At 45.1% G+C, this 22,216-nt stretch overlaps 1 protein-coding gene across 1 annotated transcript in view; it reads right to left on the bottom strand.

The window, feature by feature from the left end:
• hectd2 (HECT domain containing 2) overlaps positions 1–20,973 on the bottom strand; it is a 57,807-nt gene extending 36,834 nt beyond the window's left edge. Inside the window, exons 1-6 of the mRNA XM_085799206.1 lie at positions 20,875–20,973; positions 12,797–12,929; positions 2,422–2,563; positions 2,219–2,321; positions 1,056–1,145; positions 842–906 (exon numbers count right to left, since the gene is read on the bottom strand). Of these exons, the coding sequence (XP_085655332.1) occupies positions 842–906; positions 1,056–1,145; positions 2,219–2,321; positions 2,422–2,563; positions 12,797–12,929; positions 20,875–20,961 (620 nt within the window). The 5' untranslated portion in view covers positions 20,962–20,973. The remainder of the gene's footprint in view (positions 1–841; positions 907–1,055; positions 1,146–2,218; positions 2,322–2,421; positions 2,564–12,796; positions 12,930–20,874) is intronic.
• Between the last annotated feature and the right edge of the window lie 1,243 nt (positions 20,974–22,216).

Raw genomic sequence — 22,216 nt, 5'->3', positions numbered from 1 at the left:
GAGCTATATGTTTCATCAATGAAAGGCAGGTTAAAAATGCAAAACACGTATGTACAATCAGCTGGTAGAGGCAGCACCTTCTGGGAATTGTATTTTCGTAGTTCTTAAAGGGATAGTTCAACATTTTTGGCGAATTGGCCCATTGCCATAATCCCTATAGTCATAGCAGTAGGTTCGTTACCTTTAATTGTCGGTGCAAGCTGTTTTTAGAACGGCGGAGCAGAGCCGTGAGCTGCTCAGAGCTACGCTACAGAGGCTCATTATGGGATTTCTTGGTTTCCCTCATCAAACTCATCAAATACACAATCCAACAACTCCACAACGCTCTGGTGGACAAGTTGTGAGCTGCACATTCACCACGCTATGAGATAATAACACAACGTTACCACACAGAGTTGTTTTAGAGGGAAATGCAGAGACTGTTGATGAAAAACTGTCCCTGAAGGCAACGCGCATCAGCGGTTTTGCATGAATTTCCCTCTAAAACAACTCTGTGTGGTAACGTTGTGTTATTATCTCATAGCGTGGTGAATGTGCAGCTCACAACTTGTCCACCAGAGCGTTGTGGAGTTGTTGGATTGTGTATTTGATGAGTTTGATGAGGGAAACCAAAGAAATCCCATAATGAGCCTCCGTAGCGTAGCTCTGAGCAGCTCACGGCTCTGCTCCGCCGTTCTAAAAACAGCTTGCACCGACAATTATAAAGGTAACAAACCTACTGCTATGACTATAGGGATTATGGCAATGGGCCAGTTTGACAAAATGTTGAACTATCCCTTTAAGATGCTGGCTTGAGTATTCAAGTTTTCAAATTCATGTCTAACAGGAAGTGGCGTCTCACCCTTTCCACTCCCTCAGCAGACTGTTGATGATCCCCTTCAACACCGACTTCTGGATGTCCTGAGGCTGCACACACACACACACACACGGTGAGAAGCAGTTTGATGGTGAGGAGTGTGTGTGTGTGTGTGTGTGTGTGTGTGTGTGTGTGTGTGTGTGTGTGTGTGTGTGTGTGTGTGTGTGTGTGTGTGTTGTTGTTGTAGTTGTTGACTCACTGTGCTGAGTAATGCGTCGTAAACAGCGTTGACAAACTTGGCGTTGACTCCTGAGTCATCGATGGTGTTGAACGACCCGTTAGGCTCTCGCTGAGGAAGAGGAGGATGAGGAGGAAGAGAGGAGGAGGAGGAGGAAGAGAGGAGGAGAAAGAGAAAGAAAGAGGAGGAGGAGGAGGAGGAGGAAGAGGAAGAGGAGAAAGAGAAAGAAAGAGGAGGAGGAGGAGGAAGAAGAAGAGGAGGAAGAGGAAGAAGGAAGAGAAGCATGAGAACAGGAAACAGAAATGTTTCACATCGTAAGGGCCCGTGTCCACCAGACGCGTTTTCAGCGCTCTGGGCGTTTACTTTACATTCAAACCCTATTGAGTTGCGGTAAAACGCCCTCGGCGCTTGCTTCTTTTTGTCGCGGCGCTCAGAGCGCTTCGAGTTGAAATCTGTTCAACTTTTAGAACAGCGCTACGCTCGTCAATGTCACTTTTCACCGCACTGACCAATCAGAATCAAGAAGGGGCGGGACTTACGTTACCGACAGCAACACAACGAGACGTGGCTCGGTTTATATCATGACCCACACTTGTGTTGAAGGTAGGCCGACCTCAGGGTCCATGTTAAAAGCTGCCGCTAATGCTGTTGTGTATTTCTTACACTCGTTGTAGTGTTTACATTAAACAAGGCCGGAACACGGAAGTGTCAGAGGACTCGTTTTGTAACCTAGCAACAGCGGCATTCTGACGAGGGAGAGAGAGAGCGCTAAGCGCTGGGAAAGCAGCGCTGAGAGCGCTGTCAGAGCTGAAAACACGTTTGGTGGACACGGCCCCTAAAACTGTTTTTGCTTCTGGTGAAATTTTAACTGCATCTAAAAGTTTCTCACAACAAACACTGGTGTGTGCGTGCGTGCGTGTGTGCGTAAACAGTTGGCCAGGTGCTGCTCGGTCTCAGTCATTATTGGTAGCCATTTAATCTGGAGGAGATGATGTTATTTGTATCCTTGAATGTCTGTTTTCTATCTGTAGGTCAGTTTGTATGTAACTGTGTTCAGCTGCCCCGGCGCTTTGTGTCTGACCGTCTTCCATTGTCAACTGCACTGGCAGAGTTTATGTCCCTTGTGCAAGAACCCTTGTACTTCTTTATTATGTGGGCATAAATAAATATTTCAAATGTGTTACCTTGAAGGCAGCGTTGATCTCTATGAAGGAGTCGAAGGTCGTCAGGTAAAACTCTCTGACCTCCCTCCAGTCGCCTGATTGGACGGCTCGCTCCACGTCCTCCCTGACACACACACACACACACACACAGAGACACAGACACACACACAGTGTTAGTGGTGAATCCAACACACACACACACACACAGACAGACACACACTCACAGGAAGTCCCTGCAGCTCTTGTTCCGGGTCGGGATGACGATGTCGGACGGGAACGGAGCTTTGACCTCAGGAGGAAGAGTGTCGATGGAGAGACGCTGCTTCTGACGGACCGAGTCGCTGCAGATGGGAGGAAGCTCCCTCCCTGGGGGGGGGGGGGGGGAGGGAGAGAAGGAGGAGGAGACAGTGTTATGATGAAGGTGAGAGCAGCTCGTTCAACACTTGTTTGTTTAGTGAGTGTTTAAAAAGTGAGTGTTTAAAAATCAATAATGTTGATCAGCTGATCCAGATGTTCTGAGCTCCAGCATCTGGGTCCAGATGTTCAGCAAAATCATCAGAACAAAAAGGAATCTGTTTATAATCCGTCTAGAACCAGAACCAGAACCAGCTCCTGGTCCAGCCTCACCTCATCCAGGGGTTTAAGGTCGCTTTCACACCCGCCTCGTTTGGTCCGAACCAAAATTTCAGGTGTGAACACTCCCCCGGACCACGGTCCGGACTTTTGTCGGACCAAACAAGCGGACCGTGGTCCCCCAAAACAGTCAGGACTCGGTCCGGTTGGAAGTGAACCATGGTCCGGTTCGCTTCAGGTGAGAACGTAATCGGACGGAAGCTTCGACGGTCGGGGGGGTGAGTGCTCGTAACATCTGACGGGGGGTTTCAGGCAGGTTTCCAGGATGCCAAGTAGCCGACTCATTTTAATGTAACAAGTGCCGATGAGAACCAGAGTCAAAAAGGAAAAAAGGAAGAAAAAAAAAAACAATCGATCACGGACTTTCATGATCGATTACCATGGCAACGAACGAAGCTTCGAAGCTTCGATTTCTTTTGGGTCAGCCCTATAAATTACGTCCGCCATGAATAGATTTTTCGGCTTTTGGCTTGACCAACGCAATATTGTTCTGTTCAATCATCTCTGCATTTGCCGTTCACACACACACACAGAGAGGGAGAGAGAGAGAAGCGTCAGGGTTTCCCGCAGCGCTTTCCTGTTAAGGCGGCCGCCTTAACAGGAAAGAGCTGCCGCCTAAACTAACGTCTTAAAAAAAAAAAAATGTAGCAATACTCGCCGCCGCCGCCGCCCCCCCCCCCGTCATCCTCTCACACCAGTGTTGGGCAGTAGCGACGTTACTACAAGTAGCGGCGTTAGTAACTTAACTACATTTCTCAGTAGCGTGGTCGTAGCGTCGCTGTTTTCTACATCAAATAGCTTTTCAGTAGTTAAGCTATTTAATTGATCAGTAGCGCGGTAGCATCCACAGAAGCTACATTTCCCCAGGCATTTCTAGACCTTAAATGCACCGCTTCCATGTGATGTCATGTACGTATCTGTTGGCCCATCTGCTGCAGCGGGGGGCAGCACGCAGCAGGTGACAGAGGAGGAGGGATAGTCAAGTTCGTGAATCCGAGCCGTAGCTGGACAACTTTATCGCTGCACAGCGACCGCGCGCACCGTTGCACGTCGCTCCAAGTGCCGGTGCGTCCTGTCTGCAGCGGAGACACGGCCACTGAGAGGCTGAGTGACGGGACCGTTCCTGTAGGAACGCGCCTTTTAATGAATCAAACCAAACACCCTGAACAGCATGCTGAGTACGAGAGGGAGAGACGACTGCAGCAGTTAAAACGAAAGCTCCTTGTCCCAGCATGTCGCCCACTCCGTCCGTGGCCGACGTCTTTTAAAACAGTGTTTCCCAACCTTGGGGTCGGGACCCCACGTGGGGTCGCCTGAGATTCAAATGAGGTCGCTTGAAATGTCTAGTAGCCTAATTGATGAATTTAAAAAAAATCTGACCAAGAAAGGTTAGGAACCACTGTTTGAAAAGACACTTGGGTTTTTTTGGAATGTACTTGCATAGATCTTTCAGCACTCACAATGGGCCGATATAAATGAAAAACTTTATTTAACTTATAAAAAAAATAGCTTTGATGTAGCTAAGCTACTTTTGTCATTTTATTGTAGCGTAGCTTGCTACATTTCTCTGGTGGGTAGCTTCAGTGTAGTGAAGCTTCATTTCATGTAGAGGAACTTGTAGCTTAGCTCACTACATTTTCCAAGTAGCTTGCCCAACACTGTCTCACACACATACACACCACAGAGAAGCGCGCATGCATAACAGCAGCGCGTGTTGAAAGCGAAACTTAATACGGCGCGGCGCGGCGCGTTCAGCCCCCCCCCCCCCGACGATCGATCGGCCCCCCCCCCCCCGTCGACAGGTCAGACACCACCTTAACTAACAAATTTTCTGGGGGAAACACTGAGCGTGCATGCATGACAGCAGTGCGTGGTGAAAGCTAAACTAATACACGTCATTGAGGGTCAAAACTAATCAATAAGTCAATCAATCATGTAATCCATCCATCAATAACAGCTGTCGATCACAGAGCAAATATAAAATGATGGACTGAAAGAGGAGAAAAGAAAAAAATCAGAGTGAAGTGAGAGACGAGTGTTTAGTGTCTGTGAACACACACACACACACACACACATAGACACACAGACAGACAGACAGACACACACACGCACACACACACACCCCCAGCCTGTAACTTCAATCAGAGTGTTTCTTTCTCCGTCCGTCTGTTCTGGTTTATAATTAGCCTCCTATTGTCCTCCCTCCCTCCGTCACCACGGTAACAATAGGGCAACACAGCACAGGCCGAGCCCAGGTGCATTGTGGGTAGGAGGCTCATTGATGGATGGATGGAAGAAGAAGAACAACAACAACAATGACCAGTGGTTACATCATCACAGGGGGCGGAGCCAGAGGACTAAAGGTCACAGCTGATCTCGTGGTGCCTTCATGTGCTACGGTAATTATGGTAAACACCAAAAGACGAGGTGAAAAGTGAACACATGAACACCCTCTCATGTGGTATTTATTTCCACTGGGCAACTCGTAGAATCTTTTGATGCCCGAGCTGCTGAGATGAGAATAACCTTTGACCTTTTCAACATGGCGGCGAGCAACGCAAGATTGGTTAATGGTAAGCAAGGCAAGCCTTTAGAAAACAGTTAGCAGCTATTCACTTTATGTATGCGTGCACGTACAGTAGAGGTCTTCGGAAAAATCCGGCAACCCGAAAACCCGAGGTTCCGACCCGACCCGGCTCGGGTCTTGGGTCCATTCGCAAGAAGTGACTCCGCGGCCGGGTCGGAACCGGTGGAGTTTGTCTCAGGGCTCGGGTCTCTTATTGTGAAAGGCCGGGTCCTACAGCACCCGAGAGGACCCGGCGATTGGCTGTCACAGCTGTCAATCACCCCCGCCCTCCCCCTTCCGTCCAATGCGAGGCTGCGAGCTGCCGGTGTGACTTATGTCACGTGATCACAACAACTACACGACTCTGATGATGACGTCAAAGGTGACAGTTCAAGCTAAAGTTAGAGCCTCGGTCAGGACTCGGGGCAGTTAAAAAGTTTGTTTATTAACGTAACGTTATGGTTAATGGTTCAAAATAGTTAAACAATCGAGTTGCCGTAGCGTGTTGTTACCGCGGTAACGTTACGCTCCGCAGAGCACATGGAAACTCCAAAATGATAACGTTAATTAAACAAGAGGAAATGACCGGTGGATTGGCGTTAGCAACGGCTAAGAAGAAGGATTACAGTACATGACCATCTAAACAAGAAAATGACGACATGGATTTATTTCTGTTTACATCACGTTACGGCCAGGGGTGGGGGCTGGCAGCGGCCGCAGCCGGAACCAGGTAGAAGAAGACTACGTTTAGGTAAGAAACAGAAAGTAAAAACAAGTCTTATTTACGCTAGACAACTTGTATTAAATCATAAAGCAAGTCAGGCACTTTGGGTCCACGGATTTTTTAGGATGCCGCTCAGGTTCGGAACTCATATTTACAATAATAGCTCGGGTCCAGTCGGCTCCGGGTACAATTTACTCGGGTCCATTTGGGTTCGGGTCCGTCAAATTGGACCCGTGAAGACCTCTAATGTACAGTAAAAAAAAAAACACTTTTAAAAAGCTAGCCAAATAGCCAGTGCTAAATCTCCATGAATATTAACATTTACCGTTTGAGTTTTGATAATTCATCTTCTTGCTGTAAGAGATGAACTAGGCGATCCAAGATTGTTTTACCCCATAGATACAGTATACACGTAGATGCCGCACGTGTCATACAGTATATCTATGGTTTTACCCAAGTAACAAGTCTGAATCTGTGTGTCCACCATCTTTATTTTCTCTGTACAACAACAAAAGCACATGAACACAACGCACTGGTAAATACCACCTGCACCAGAGCACCTGAAGGCAGCAAAAGACAAGAAGAGGAAGATGAAGATGAAGCTCCTCTTCCTCCTCCTCCTCTTCCTCCTAATTACCGCCGCCTCGTGTGTCACCTCATTTAGTCCTGACGACAACGAGCTTGGTCGCCATGACGCCCTTTAATCAGAGGAGAGGAGTCATCTTCAAGACCTCTGAGGACGCCTCCTCCTCCTCCTCCTCTTCCTCCTCCTCCTCCTCCTCCTCTTCCTCCTTTCATCAACTTTACTTCAGACGAGCCTTTGATGTCTTCGAGTGGACGACCTCTTCGTCCTCGTCCTCTATTCGTCGTCTATTATTTCATGTAATTAAAGCTCCTTCAGTATAAAGGTAGATGTTTGTGTTAAAGCTCCTTCAGAATAAAGGTAGATGTTTGTGTTAAAGCTCCTTCAAAATAAAGGTAGATGTTTGTGTTAAAGCTCCTTCAGAATAAAGGTAGATGTTTGTATTAAAGCTCCATAGAGTATAAAGGTAGATGTTTGTGTTAAAGCTCCTTCAAAATAAAGGTAGATGTTTGTGTTAAAGCTCCTTCAGAATAAAGGTATGTTTGTGTTAAAGCTCCTTCAGAATAAAGGTAGATGTTTGTGTTAAAGCTCCTTCAGAATAAAGCTAGATGTTTGTGTTAAAGCTCTTTCACAATAAAGGTAGATGTTTGTGTTAAAGCTCTTTCACAATAAAGGTAGATGTTTGTATTAAAGCTCCATACAGTATAAAGGTAGATGTTTGTGTTAAAGCTCCTTCAAAATAAAGGTAGATGTTTGTATTAAAGCTCCTTCAAAATAAAGGTAGATGTTTGTGTTCAAGCTCCAGAGCTCCAGAGAGGAGATGGAAAACTACACTGAGATGGTTTTCTGGTCCTTAAAACTTCAAAATAAAAGTAAAGTAAATACGACGTTTATCAACATCACTCTGTCATTTTCTTTCTGCAGTGTCATCGTGGTCCAGATCAATAAAGTTTAGATGCTTAGTTCAGGTTCTGGAGACGGCGTCGGTGTTTTCCAAAACTCTGCTGCGACACATCACAGGTGAAACAGCAGCAGAGCATCGAGCATTATGTCTGTGTGTGTGTGTGTGTGTGTGTGTGTGTGTGTCTGTGAGTGTTTCTGCCTTCATATGGTTTTCATTTGGTGCCGGAGGTTTGCATAATTATTCTGGCATCAGTCGCCGTGGTGACAAAGCGCAAGCGGGGCTGGTGAACGCAGCGCTCTCACGGCAGTCAGAAATAACCTCGCCGCCTCTAACAGGAAGCTACACACACACACACACACACAAACACACACTTCTTCCATCACCATATCTGATCGATTTTCACTTCTTGCAGATGAACTCATGATTTCTGCACAGTCAGGTTTAGTAAAGTGCCGACTCATCATTTGGAAAACATGACTCGAGGCTTTTCCTTCCTCCTTCTCCGTGTGTTTTTCCTTTTCCAGGCTGGAGGAGTTTTCTGCTGCGTCGTCGTACTCGTCGTACTCGTCGTTGCCGTTGGTAACAGCAGCAGCTCAACATAAACACATACATACATGAGGCCGAGCGTAAACACAGGAAGTAACACATCATTACATCCAGACGGAGAGACTGAGGCCGCCACGGCGACAGTGAACGCACCACGACGCTCTCATCGGCACACAATGCTGTTCATGTTCATGTTCAGGGGCCGCGGTTAAAACGAACGCTCACAGAGGAAAATAAAGATAATGGAGGTGAATAAAGACGAGTGGCGGCTGCACACTAAAAACAGTTGGGTTAAAAATTAACCCAATTTTAACCCAACTGCTGGTTCAAATAAGGACAAACCCCTTATTTGGGTTATTTTAACCCAACGGCTTGGGTTAATCTTTTTTTATATTCAACCCAAGAGTTGGGTTGTGCTAACTACAACATTGAGTTATTTTTAACCCAACTATTGGGTCGTGTATAAAGCACTTGCTCGACCAAATAGTTGGGTTAAAAATAACCCAATGTTGTAGTGCGCGGACAGCATTCTTCAAATGAACCGGCCGGTTAAGTCACAGAATTACCCAACCCAAACCAACCCAACAAATGGGTTACTCACTTAAAAATAACCCAATTACTTGCACAACCCAGGAATTGGGTTAAATTCATAGCCCTATAACCCTGAAAATGGGTTAAACTCTGGAAAAACAACCCAAAGATTTAAAGGATCATAGGGCAGGATTTGTGAGAAAATACCGGAAAATACCCATGCGTTTTACGTTTTTTAAATAATAATGGGTGAGGAAGCGTTCAAAACCAAAAAGAACGAGCCCACCCGCGTATCTCTCCATTGCCCTGAACGGGGTCTGTGCTGCAAAATGCGTTGCAATTCAGGGGGTGAATTTCGCGCGCTGGCCGGCGGACCTGACGTCAGCGCGTCCACGACTGCCTTCGAATGGATCAATGGAATGGAGCCATGAAGAGGGCAACCGCGGCAGAGCCATTGATACAGTAACAGAGTGGCGACACTCCGTTATATCAATCGCTCTGAACCAGGGTGGATCCAAATTAGGCCTACTGTTACTGCCAGCAAACGACCCAGCACAACTGAAAGCCCTGTTAACCCCCCCCCCCCACCGCCACTCTCTCTCCCCCTCCCTTCACACACGCACACAGCAGCAGGCAGGTCACTAACTTACACACCCTCCCCCTCTTCACTACTGTCTTATTATTAGCCGTTAGCCGCAGCTAGCGGTTAAAAGCCGACGTTATAACTTTAATAACGTTATCAGGCAGGTGGACAAACGTCCTCTTTTGCCCGGACACGTCCACTTTTCACGTCCTGGCCGGCGTGTCTGCGACGCGTCCGTTTTTTTTTTTTTTTATGAAATCATGAGAATATGTCCGGTGTTGATTGGTTTTCATGGGACCGCGGACCCTGACAGATGCGGTCCGACACCCGGACCCGACACGTTAATTCTCAGTACCGGCCTGTAGGAGTAGGAGCCCATACAGATCCATGCAGAGGAGCTCAGAGGAACAGACAAGCAGCCTCCTGCTGCAGCACAGTGAAGGTGTGTGTGTGTGTGTGTGTGTGTGTCTGTGAGAGCGAGAACCTACAGTAAAATACCCCCCCTCCCTCCCCAGATAGGAAAGACTGTAAAGAGTAAAGTAAACAGTGAAAAGTCTGTGCGCGCTCCCGTGCCGGTGGCTTCCCTGGTTGCTGTAGTTACGCGCAGCGGCCGTCGCGTCACTGGCCGTTCTCATTAATCCTGCCCTATGATCCTTTAAAGCTGGCCTGTGGAGTTTATACATATAAAACAATGTCCGTTACATTGCAGCCACTGCCAAACGACTTATTAGGATGATCATTGAACGCATCTCCACCACACAACAGTCCCTGGTTTACCCAGGAGCGCAATTGCCTCTGAGGAGCGACTTTCCCGCGCTGTCGCACAGGGAATTACGCATGCAACGCAACACGTTCGGATTTGACGTAGGGTTTAGAGCGCTGGTAAACAGAAGAGAAGAAGAACATGTTATCTTATTTTTGTCTAGTCTGATATGCAGCCGGTGGAAGCACTGACACTGCAGCCACCGGAGCGGAGGAGACCCGACGGCGGATTCGTCCCGCCCCCCTCCCCCCCGACACGCACCGCACCGTAACTGGAGAGATCCGCCCGGTGAGCGTTCAGAGTCGACCACCGTACCCCCCCTCTCGCTGAGGTACCAGGAGACCAAGACCCCCTGTCATGTCGGTCCTCCGCCCTCTCTGATCCGCCGCTAGTTGCCAGAGCCACGCGGAGCCCAGTCTCTCCCTCCTCTCCCACACTTCAGCACCTGTCCTGGGCTACAGCTTGGCTCACTCCACCGTCCTTTACTTTTGAAGTAGCTACAACTAATAATAATGCAACGTATAGCCTAACTAAACACGCGTATGAGTGATCAGAACAGTAAATTGTTTACACTACTTTTAAAAGGAGTAAAGTCATTTAAAACGAGGAGCGAGCCGAGCCGACACGGTGCAGCCCAGGACAAGTGCTGAAGTGCGGATGAGAGGAGGACAGACCGGGCAGGAGCAACCAGCTGACGTCTCGTCAGTCCTCGGCCGTCTTCAATGTCTCTAGACACCCCTTTCAATCCGTAAGGTTATTTGTTTGTGTTTAGGGAGGCTATATTTGCTTAGAATATTTTTTGGCAACCAGAAAAGCAATGTTTGACCCGGCGTGGCGGCGCCATCACACTCGCTCGCAAAAAAAAAAAAGACAAGAAAAAAGGAAAGAAAAAACGCACTTACATACATTTTGGAGGAGGGAAGCGCGTCACAGCATCATTTTTATTAAATCATAGTTTTCTCTAAATTAAGACAGTGTGCGGGACTATTTTTCACCCAGCCCCCCCCCCCCAAAATGTAGGCCTATGTATAAAAATATGAAAATAAATTGCGTGTAGGCCTAGATATTGTTTAGGGATTTTTTTTTTTTTTTTTTACTAAACGTTTACAGTTTCATTCCGTGTAAACGTTTACACATGTATAAGGTCACACCCCTAAATAAATGCCAAAGCTGAATGACCACAACTTTTTTTTCTCTTCCTACTTCGCCAGTCACCTGGTTGCCTGGTTACCTGCACTTACCGTTCGGGGAGGGAGGGAGGGAGGGAAGGGGGGGTTCAACGTCATCGAACGGCGCAGGCTGACTGTTGCAGTAGCCTAGGCTACTCGAAAAAAAACACGGCTGATGGCTCGTAATGAGCAGAACTCCACAGGGCAGCTTTAACTCAACACCAATAAGTCAGAAATTGGGTTACAGAGATAACCCAACATTTTTTAGTGTGTGCACATGGACCTGATCAAAACCATTTCACGCCACATTCTTCCTAAATCTGGCTTTGAGGTTAAAAAAATAAAACACTTTATTTTATTTTTGAAGGCAAAAGGCAGAACATCCAACCAAAACTCTGCCTGGTTCTGGTTTCTGCTGCGTTCACTGCACCAGATTAAAAATTATTATAATTTTTTTTTCTGTGGCCAAACATTAAAGGAGAATTGCCGTTTTTTGTGTTTTTTTTACAATCTGGACCTTATTTCTAGCATAAAATCCGAGGGCAGCAGAATGCAGCCTCTAAATAACACATTATCTGCAGAGAAACTCCTTCATTTCACCAATATTTAGTTCTGATAGGCTAGTGCTATTCCCCTCTGAGTCCGGGGTTAGCTGTTATCAACATCCGGGGTCTGTAGGTTGACCTACTGACCTCTGACCTGGATGATGTCATCTCCGACCACTCTTGTCAAAATGTCTCATTTCTAGTCAAAACTAATTCTTTCCACTTAAAATAAGACTCATCACCTAAGAATTATCTTGTTTTTAGATCATTTTCACTTGTTTCAAACAAATTTTCACTTGAAATAAGTAGAAAAATCTACCAGTGAAAGCAAGTTTTTTGTGCTTGTAATAAGAAAGAAAAACTTGCTCCACTATCAGATTTTTCTACTTATTTCAAGTGAAAATCAGCTTGAAAGAAGTAAAAAGTGTCTAAAAAAGTGGCAAAAAACGTCTTATTTTAATTATAATGAGATTTGTTTTGACTAGAAATAAGACAAATATTCTTGGTAAGATGTAGAGTTTTTGCAGTGTGTGGAAGCTGAACTTCATCCAGCTGCTCATTTTGTTCTGACAAGTCAGAAACACACAGAAACAAACCGTAGCATTAGCGGTAGCAACAAGCCGCACCGCGCGGCGCTCAGAGATGACATCATCATCCAGGTCAGAGGTCAGTAGGTCAACCTACAGACCCCGGATGTTGATAACAGCTAACCCCGGACTCAGAGGGGAATAGCACTAGCCTATCAGAACTAAATCTTGGTGAAATGAAGGAGTTTCTCTGCAGATAATGTGTTATTTAGAGGCTGCATTCTGCTGCCCTGTAGACTCCATTATACGGATATACGCGGCTCTCGGCTGGAGCTCATTTCATCACAACCACTTGGAATGACACCAAAGTTATCGGGGTGAGGAAATGATCGCATTTTATGCCAGAAATAAGGTCCAGGTTGTAAAAAAAACAGCAATTCCCCTTTAAATTCAGGTAAAACTTCTATGAATTTCAAAATAAAATCCCTCAAAGATAATATAAAAAAACGTGAACATTGAACTCACCGTGTCTGAAGCCCATCACGCCGCCGCCCAGGCCGCCGGTGAAGCCCCGCCCCCCGGCCTCCCTCCTCTGGCTCAGCGTGGAGATGAACGTTCCCAGAGACGGAAACGGCTGCTTGGCTCCGCGCCCAAAACCCTGACGCAGGAAGATGACGTCATCACCATGGCGACGCAGAAGGAGAAGAAGAAGAAGAGGAAAGTGAGGCTCAATATTTTAAAAAGTACTGTTTGGTTTTTGTTTAAGTTCAGGTTCAGATAAATCTTCTTTTCTATTTGATTATTTTCAAGTTGTTTTCTGAAACATTTAAAAATGAAATAATATCTGATAAATCCATTTTATTTCATCAAATTGTGTAAAATTCATTCATTTAAAAATCACAATTTACTGCACTGATATTATTTTTTACATATATGTCAGTAAATTCACCAATGAGTCAATAATATACAAAAACAATGCAGCTTCAGAGATTAAATAAAATAAAGTTTAAATTAATGTGTTGCCTTCAGGAACCTCTCGTACAAACGTCCTTTTGACTATTTGGCCTGAATGAGTTCCAGTTAAACAAAGTAAAGACACTCAATGAAAAAACATAAACAAAAAAAAAGTTATATTTAAAATGACTTCACTGCAACTTTATGAAAATAAAACATCTGGACACTGATGCAGATGTTCATGTGTTGCCTTCAGGAACATTTCACACAATTTTCTACTTTGACCTGAACATGTTCCAGTTAAACGAAGACAAATAAAACATATAAAACACTAAATGAAATGATATGATTAATACTTTCTGTTTGAATTCATCAAAAATGCTGTTTAAAATGAAAATTATTTGGAATATTAAACTATTTTTTACTTCTTTACCAACTTGTTCTCATTAATCCATTGTTGTCGATGTGATTTTTGCTTTTCTATGTAGTTTTATTCTATGTTTACTCCAATGTTCTGTACTCTATTACTTTTTTAAAAACTCTCCTGTGTCTGATCGGATCATAAAATCAATAAATCAATAAATAAAACCACAAACACAAAGAGAAACAGAAGTAAAAAACCGGACCAGAACCTGCGAAGATGAAATAAAACCTTTTGTCTTAAATTCTCTTCAAATCTTTTTTTTTTTTTTAATCAAAACCGACGACGTTAACGAACACGTTGCCAAGGAAACGGATCAAAGTGAGTCTGAAGCAGCTGCAGGAACAGACAGAACATTTAGTAACCGTCCTGTGATTAATCACCGTCTGCAGAGAGAGAGAAGGAGGGAGGAGGAGAGGAAGAAAGGAGAGAACAAGACAAAAGAGAGGAGGGAAGAAAGTGAAAATGAAGAGCAGGAAAGAAGGGATAAAGAGAAGGAAATGAATTCAGATGAAGATGGACCGAATGTGGAGAAAAATACAGGGAGGATATGAGAAAGAGGACAGGAAGTGAGGGAAGAAAAGAGGAATGAAAGGAGAGAGAGAGAAGTTCAGAGGGAGGAGGAGGAGAAAAGAAGAAGAGGAGGAGGAGGAGGAGGAGGAGAGATCAACAGATGCACAGCAGCCGCTCCTGACAGCAACACACACACACACACACACACACACACAGGGCCGTGGTGCGTTCAGGGGCAGCGGGACAGAAGGAGCAGGAAGACGACGTTAATCTCCCGTTCAGAATGAATCAGTTTCCAAAGAAATAAAAAACCCAGAGGAAAAATGTGAGAGAGAGAGAAAAAAGAAGAAAAAAGAAAAGCCTCGGTCTTGGCATCGACACACACACAGACACACACAGACACACACACACACACACACACACAGAGAAACACACACACAGTTTCCATGTCATTATTTCATTTTGTCTCTTGAGCAAAAGCAACTGAAAAACAAAGAGCAGTTTGTCTCCGAGAGGAAAAACGTCCAGGTCACATGATCACATCCAGTGTGTGTGTGTCTGTGTGTGTGTTTCTGTGTGTGTGTGTGTCTGTGTGTGTGTGTGTGTGTGTGTATATGTGTGTGTGTGCAGGTGTTAGCGACATGCTAACGTCAGCTGTCTGTGTCGATCAGCTGCTTCACACACAGTCGAGTCAAATCAAACTGAGACGTGATGATGAAGTTCTTCACTCTGAGACCATATACACACACACACACACACACACTTCCACATCTGGATCGGACAGAATCCGTCCAGATGTGGAGCTGGACTCGAGGCCGAGGCTCCAGGCAGGTGTACAGTATATATTATTTTCTCTGTGTTGTTTTTTGTTTCTGTTGCTGTTTAAAGGGATAGTTCAACATTTTTGTCAAATTGGCCCATTGCCCATAATCCCTATAGTCATAGCAGTAGGTTCGTTACCTTTAATTGTCGGTGCAAGCTGTTTTTAGAACGGCGGAGCAGAGCCGTGAGTTGCTCAGAGCTACGCTACGGAGGCTCATTATGGGATTTGTCATTTGGTTTCCCTCATCAAACTCATCAAATACACAATCCAACAACTCCACAACGCTCTGGTGGACAAGTTGTGAGCTGCACATTCACCACGCTATGAGATAATAACACAACGTTACCACACAGAGTTGTTTTAGAGGGAAATACAGAGACTGTTGATGAAAAACTGTCCCTGAAGGCAACGCGCATCAGCGGTTTTGCATGAATTTCCCTCTACAACAAGCTTCAGGAGAACTTGGAACTTGGAGAACTGGTTTTCATTCTTTAGTATATTGTTTTAATTAGAAAAAAAGTCACACAACTTTGTATTGATGTGATATTTTCCACCAAGTTGTGAGCTGCACATTCACCACGCTATGAGATAATAACACAACGTTACCACACAGAGTTGTTTTAGAGGGAAATACAGAGACTGTTGATGAAAAACTGTCCCTGAAGGCAACGCGCATCAGCGGTTTTGCATGAATTTCCCTCTACAACAAGCTTCAGGAGAACTTGGAACTTGGAGAACTGGTTTTCATTCTTTAGTATATTGTTTTAATTAGAAAAAAAGTCACACAACTTTGTATTGATGTGATATTTTCCACCAAGTTGTGAGCTGCACATTCACCACGCTATGAGATAATAACACAACGTTACCACACAGAGTTGTTTTAGAGGGAAATTCATGTAAAACCACTGATGCACGTTGCCTTCAGGGACAGTTTTTCATCAACAGTCTCTGTATTTCCCTCTAAAACAACTCTGTGTGGTAACGTTGTGTTATTATCTCATAGCGTGGTGAATGTGCAGCTCACAACTTGTCCACCAGAGCGTTGTGGAGTTGTTGGATTGTGTATTTGATGAGTTTGATGATGAGGGAAACCAAGAAATCCCATAATGAGCCTCCGTAGCGTAGCTCTGAGCAGCTCACGGCTCTGCTCCGCCGTTCTAAAAACAGCTTGCACCGACAATTAAAGGTAACGAACCTACTGCTATGACTATAGGGATTATGGTGATGGACCAATTTATTATCTCGTGGTGAATGTGAACTATCCCTTTAAATAAGTACTGTAAATAAAAAAAGGCAAATATACAGAACATTAGTCAAAATATTTGTCCATGTGTTTTCAAATTTAACTTTACTTGATCACTAATGGTTTAAAAACGTTGGTGCCAAACATAAATCAATAAATGTTTATATTCTACATTATAAATGTTGTTTTAGTTGAATTTAAATGACATGTTGTTGGGTTATTATAAAATACTGATAAGAACTGATCAATAATTCGTCACTGCAGCTCTGCAGGAAACTCGTGGCGGACGCGGGGCAGAGTCGCCACGACGACAATCGCCAGGCAACAGCCACCAGATCAGATGAGAGGCCACGCCCCCCCCACATCAGAACAAACATGATGTCATCAACCAGCATTTCATCATCGCTCGTCCTCATGAAGAAAAAGAAGAAAGTTCAACATCTGACAACGATTAAGAGTCTGAGCTGCTGCTACACACACACACACACACACACACACACACACACACACACACACACACACACACACACACACACACACACACACACACACACACACACACACACACACCACGCCTCGTCTCAGTCTGATTCACTTTGACTTGAACGTTTCTTCATTTCTTCATCTCACATCGTTTTAAAGACGTTCGTCATCTTCACTCAGCTCTTCATCTCCTTCATTCATCCTCTAACAACCAATCAATCAATCAATCAATCAATCAATCAATCAATGTAACGACCTATTGATCCCTTTTCTATCTTCTTATCTGCAGTAGTTCACATCTATTCCACCTGTGTGATGAGGTTAAGGGGTTATTTAAGGGTAAATGATGTGCAGATGTTTTTATGTTAAGGGAATCTTAACACACTGAATTACGACTGATTTACGATCAATCATCCAATCATTTGTTGTAATATTGATTGATGACAGACTGAGGTGCTTAACGCGGTTGTCATTGGTTACGAGTCGCTGCTTCCAGGAGCATCAGACGTCAGAGAGGAGGAAGAGGAGGAAGAGGAGGAGGAAGAGGAGGACACACCTGTTGCAGCTGAACGTTCATGAATCACAAACTGATTGATTAGTTTGTACAGTGTGAAAAGTTCTGATCAATAAGTGAGTTAATTAATTGATTAATTAATTAACAACTGAGTTAATGAACTCTGATCTGATTGGACGTTGGTCTGACAAACAGCAGCAACAGGTAAATAACAAACAGCTGTGGTCCATACAGAGAGGAGGATGAGGAAGAAGAAGATGAGAAGGAAGGAGAAGCAGGAGCTGGAAGGGGGGAGGAGGAGAAAGAGAATAAGGAGGAAGAGAAAGAGGAGGAGTCGGATAGAAGAGGAGGAAGGAGAAGCAGGATGAGAAAGGAGTAGGAGGAGGAGGAGGAAAAGGAGGAGAGGAGACGAAGAGGAGGAGGAGGAGAAAGAGAAAGAGGAAAAGGAGAAGGAGAAAGAGAAGGAGGAGGAGAAGGTAGAGGAGGAGGAAGAGAGGGAGGATAAGCAGAAGAGGGAGGAAGGAGAAGAAGGATGAGGAGCAGTGGGAGAGGGAGGAAGAGGAGGAAAGGGGGGAGAGGAGAAGAAAGAGGAGGAGAGGAGAAGGTAGAGGAGGAGGAAGAGGAGAAGGAAGAGGGAGGATGAGGAAGAAGAGGAAGAGCAGGAGAGGAAGGAAGAGAAAGAGGTTGAGGAGGAGAGGAGATGAAGAGGAGGAGGAAGAGAAGGAGAAAGAGAAGGAGGAGGAGGAGAGGGAGGGAGAAAAGGAGAAAGAGGAGAAAGAGAAGGAGGAGGAGGAAGAGAGGCAGGATAAGCAGAAGAGGGAGGAAAGGGAAGAGGAGGAGTCGGGAAGAAGAGGAGGAAGGAGAAGCAGGATGAGGAGTAGCAGGAGAGGGAGGAAGAGGAGGAAGAGGAGCAAAAGGAGGAGAGGAGATGAAGAGGAGGAGGAAGAGAAAGAGAAAGAGGAAAGGGAGAAGGAGAAAGGGAAGGAGGGGGAGGAGCAAGAGAAGGAGGAAGATGAGAAGGTAGAGGAGGAGGAAGAGGGACAGGATGCAGAAGAGGGAGGAAAGTGAAGAGGAGCAGTAAGAGAGGGAAAAGAAGAAAAAGGATGAGGAGCATCAGGAGCGGGAGGAAGAGGAGGAAAGGGAGGAGAGGAGAAGAAGAGAAGGAGGATGAGGAGCAGGAGAGAGGGAGGAAGAAGAGGAGGAGGAGGTAGAGGAAAAGGAAGAGGAGGAATCGGGAAGAAGAGGAGGAAGAAGAAGCAGGAAGAGGGGCATCAGGAGAGGAGAAGCAGAGGAGGATGAGGAAGAGTCAGAGTCAGGAAGAAGAGGAAGGAGAAGCAGGAGGAGAAAGGAGGAGGAAGAGGAGAAGGTTCAGGAGGAGGAGGAGTCAGGAAGGAGAGGAGGAAGGAGAAGCAGCAGGAGAAAGAGGAGGAGGAGGAGGAGGAGAGGGAGGAAGAGGGGCAGGATAAGCAGAAGAGGGAGGAAAGGGAAGAGGAGAAAGGAGAAGCAGGAGAGGGAGGAAGAGGAGGAAGAGGAGGAAAGGGAGGAGAGGAGAAGAAGAGGAGGAGCAGGAGGAGCAGCAGCAGCAGCAGCGTCTCCGTCTGATGAGACTGAGACATTCCTGCTGCCTGACACAACCACATGACATCACACAGAGAAACCACAACCAGCAGCCGTTAGCCGTTAGCCGTTAGCCGCACGCTAACAACACACCATGACATCATCACCTTCATCACCACCACTACCACTAACAACACCACCATCATCATCATCATCATCATCATCATCATCATCATCATCATCATCATCATCATCATCACCAGCTGCTGATGTCAGGACCTTTATGTAACAGCCACAGAACACAGGAGGCTTTTATTGTGAAAGGGTCTGCATCAAAACTCCTGTTTAACCCTCCTGTTGTCCTCCTGGGTCAAGGAAGGAAGGAAGAAAGGAAGGAAGGAAGGAAGGATGTAGGGATAGAAGGAAGGAAGGAAGGAAGGAAGGAAAGAAGGAAGGAAGGAAGGGAGGAAAGAAGGAAGGGAAAAGGAATGAAAGATAGATGGAGGGAGGAAGGGAACAGATTGGGTCAACTGGGTCAAAAAGGAAGGAAGAAGTAAGGATGAAGGAAGGAAGGAAGGAAGGAAGGAAGGAAGGAAGGAAGGGAACAGATTTGTTCAAGGAAGGAAGGGAAAAAGGATTGTGGAAAGAAGGAAGGGAGGAAGGAAGGAAATAAGGAAAGAAGGAAGGAGGGAAGGAAGGAAGGAAGGAAAGAAGGAAAGAAGGAAGGAGGGAGGAAGGGAACAGATTGGGTCAATTTGACCCAGAAGGACAATTAAAATCACACACATGCTGCCGTGTGTGTGTGTGTGTGTGTGTGTGTGTGTCTGTGTGTGTGTGTGTGTGTGTGTGTTACATAACATGAAACTTTGCAAAACTATAAAAAAAATAAAATTAAAAAATCAATAAAGTTAAATGCAGCTGCTGCAGAAACCATCAACTATAGAAGATGAGCATCGCCTCACTGTGACATTAACACACAGCTCATTAATATTAACACACAGCTCATTAATATTCATGAACCACGTAGACTTTGATCTTCATATGCGTTAACAAAATAAGACTTGTCATAAGTATCTGACTGAAGTGTCTTCCTCTGTTCTCTCGTGTGAGTTCAATAGGTTGTGTTGCATTAAAAACCCTCATGTTGACCTCCTGGGTCAAGGAAGGAAGGATGAAGGGAAGACAGGAAAGATGAAGGGAAAGAAGGAAGGAAGGGAAAAGGGAGGAAAGAAAGATGGGGGGAGAGAACAGATTTTTTCAGGGAATAGGGAAGAAGGGAAAGGGAAGGAAAGAAAGATGGAGGGAGGGAACAGGCCAGGTGAATTGGATCAAAAGAGGAAGGAAGAAGAAGTAAGGACGAAAGGAAGGAAGGAAAGAAGGAAAAAAGGATTGTGGAAAGAAGGAAGGGAAAGAGGAAGGAAAGAAGGAAGGGAAAAGGGAAGTTAAGAGAGATGTAGGGAGAGAACAGATTTGTTCAAGGAAGAAGGAAGAAGGGAAAGAAGGAATTAAGGGAAATGGGAGGAAAGAAAGATGGAGGGATATAGGGAACAGACCAGGTGAATTGGATCAAAAGAGGAAGGACGAAGGGAAGGAAGGAAGGAAGGAAGGAAGGATGGAGGAAGGGAACAGATTGGGGAGAGTTAAACAGTTAAACAGACTGAACTTGTTGCTGTGTTGTGTAACTGCAGTTAGTTTTATAGCATGAACAAATCGAGCTCTCTGATTGGCTGCTGCTGTGATGCTGCAGGTGGAGGTGAGTGTGTTATTGTGTTGTGTTGTGTTGTGTTGTGTTGTGTTGTGTTGTGTTGTGTTGTGTTGTGTTGTGTTGTGTTGTGTTGTGTTGTGTTGTAATGGTAAATGGTCTGTATTTATATAGCGCTTTACTATACCTGAACGATACCCAAAGCGCTTTACAGTACATCACATTCACCCATTCACACACACATTCACACACTGTGTTGCGCTGTGTTGCGTTATTGTGTTGTGTTGTGTTGTGTTGTGTTGTGTTGTGTTGTGTTGTGTTGTGTTGTGTTGTGTTGTGTTGTGTTGTGTTGTGTTGTGTTATTGTGTTGTGTTGTGTTGTTGTGTGTCTTACAGCTGGAGCGGAGCTGTAGATCGGCGGCAGCCTCTCTCTGTCCCGGTCCAGACCTCCTGACAGCGCGGACTGATCTCCATCCATCATCCTCTCTCTGGAAAAACCTCCGAGTGTGTGCGTTGGTGCGTGCGTGTGTGTATGTGTGTGTCTGTGTGCGTGTATGTGTGTGTTAATGTGTGTGTTTTTCCTCCCTGGGTGGAAACTCTCAGTCCTGTCCGCTGCTGCTGCTCCTCATCGGGCTGCACATGTTGTTCCCTGAGCCCGGTGCGGTCACCGAGACACACTGGTCCACATCCTCCAGTCCAGTCCGGTCTAAAAGCTCCAGCGGACTCGAACAGGTGGCCGCTGCTGCACTCCGCTGCCGCTGCACTCTCCTCTACTCCGCTCTGCTCTAGGTTGTGTTCCTTTACGCGCGCAGCTCCCAACGCGTAAAAACGTCTCCAAAGAAGCAGAAGAGAGAAGGAGGAAAAAAAAAAAAAAAACCCAGCTGCTGCGCGTAAAAGTGTCCGGCGGCTACGTCACAGCGGCTACGTCACAGCGCCGCGGTCCGCACGAGCCGCGTCAACAACAACAAAGAGTTTATTTTATTTTATTTTATGTTAAAAGTCGCTGAGCTGCAGAAAAAAGCGCCTCGATCCGACTCCGTCCCTCACTGCGTCGACGGTCGGACAGGCAGCGACGCTGAGGGCCGGCGCCATGTTGGAGAGGAGGAGGAGGAGGAGGAGGAAGAGAAGAGGAGGAGGAGGAGGAGGGACAGCATCCACTCAGAGAGAGAGAGAGAAAGAGAGAAAAGAGAGAAAATAACGGGAAACAGAAGCTGGATTCATAATAAAAGGTGAAAGAAAGAAAGAAAGAAAGAAAGAAAGAAAGAAAGTCAAATCTAAAAGTAAAAACAATGAGAAACGAAACTATTTCCATAAAAAAAGAAGCTAAATTGAATAAAAAATAATAAATAAAGCTGTTAATAAAAGTAATGACGTAATAAGAATAAAAGGTGAAAGAAAGAAAGAAAGAAAGAAAGAAAACAAACAAGTCGAATCTAAAAGTAAAAGCAATAAGAAACGAAACTATTTCCATTAAAAAAGAAGCTAAACTGAAGAAAAAATAATAAATGAAGCTGTTAATAAAAGTAATGACGTAATAATAAATAAAAACTTAAATTTATGATCTGAATTATTTTCTTTTACTAATCTGTGATTTAAAAAGGAAAACAAAGAGAGGGAGAAAGTAACGGGAAGATTCATAATAAAGGTGAAAGAAAGAAAGAAAGAAAGAAAGAAAGAAAAGGAGGAGCAACTGAAGGAAACCAAACAAATTAGTCAAATCTAAAAGTAAAAGCAAT

This window comes from Trachurus japonicus, chromosome 15 (genome assembly GCF_045865225.1).
Source record: "Trachurus japonicus isolate A0001 chromosome 15, Traja_1.0".
Taxonomy (NCBI): Eukaryota; Metazoa; Chordata; class Actinopteri; order Carangiformes; family Carangidae; genus Trachurus; species Trachurus japonicus.
This window is presented reverse-complemented; position numbering and strand designations above follow the sequence as displayed.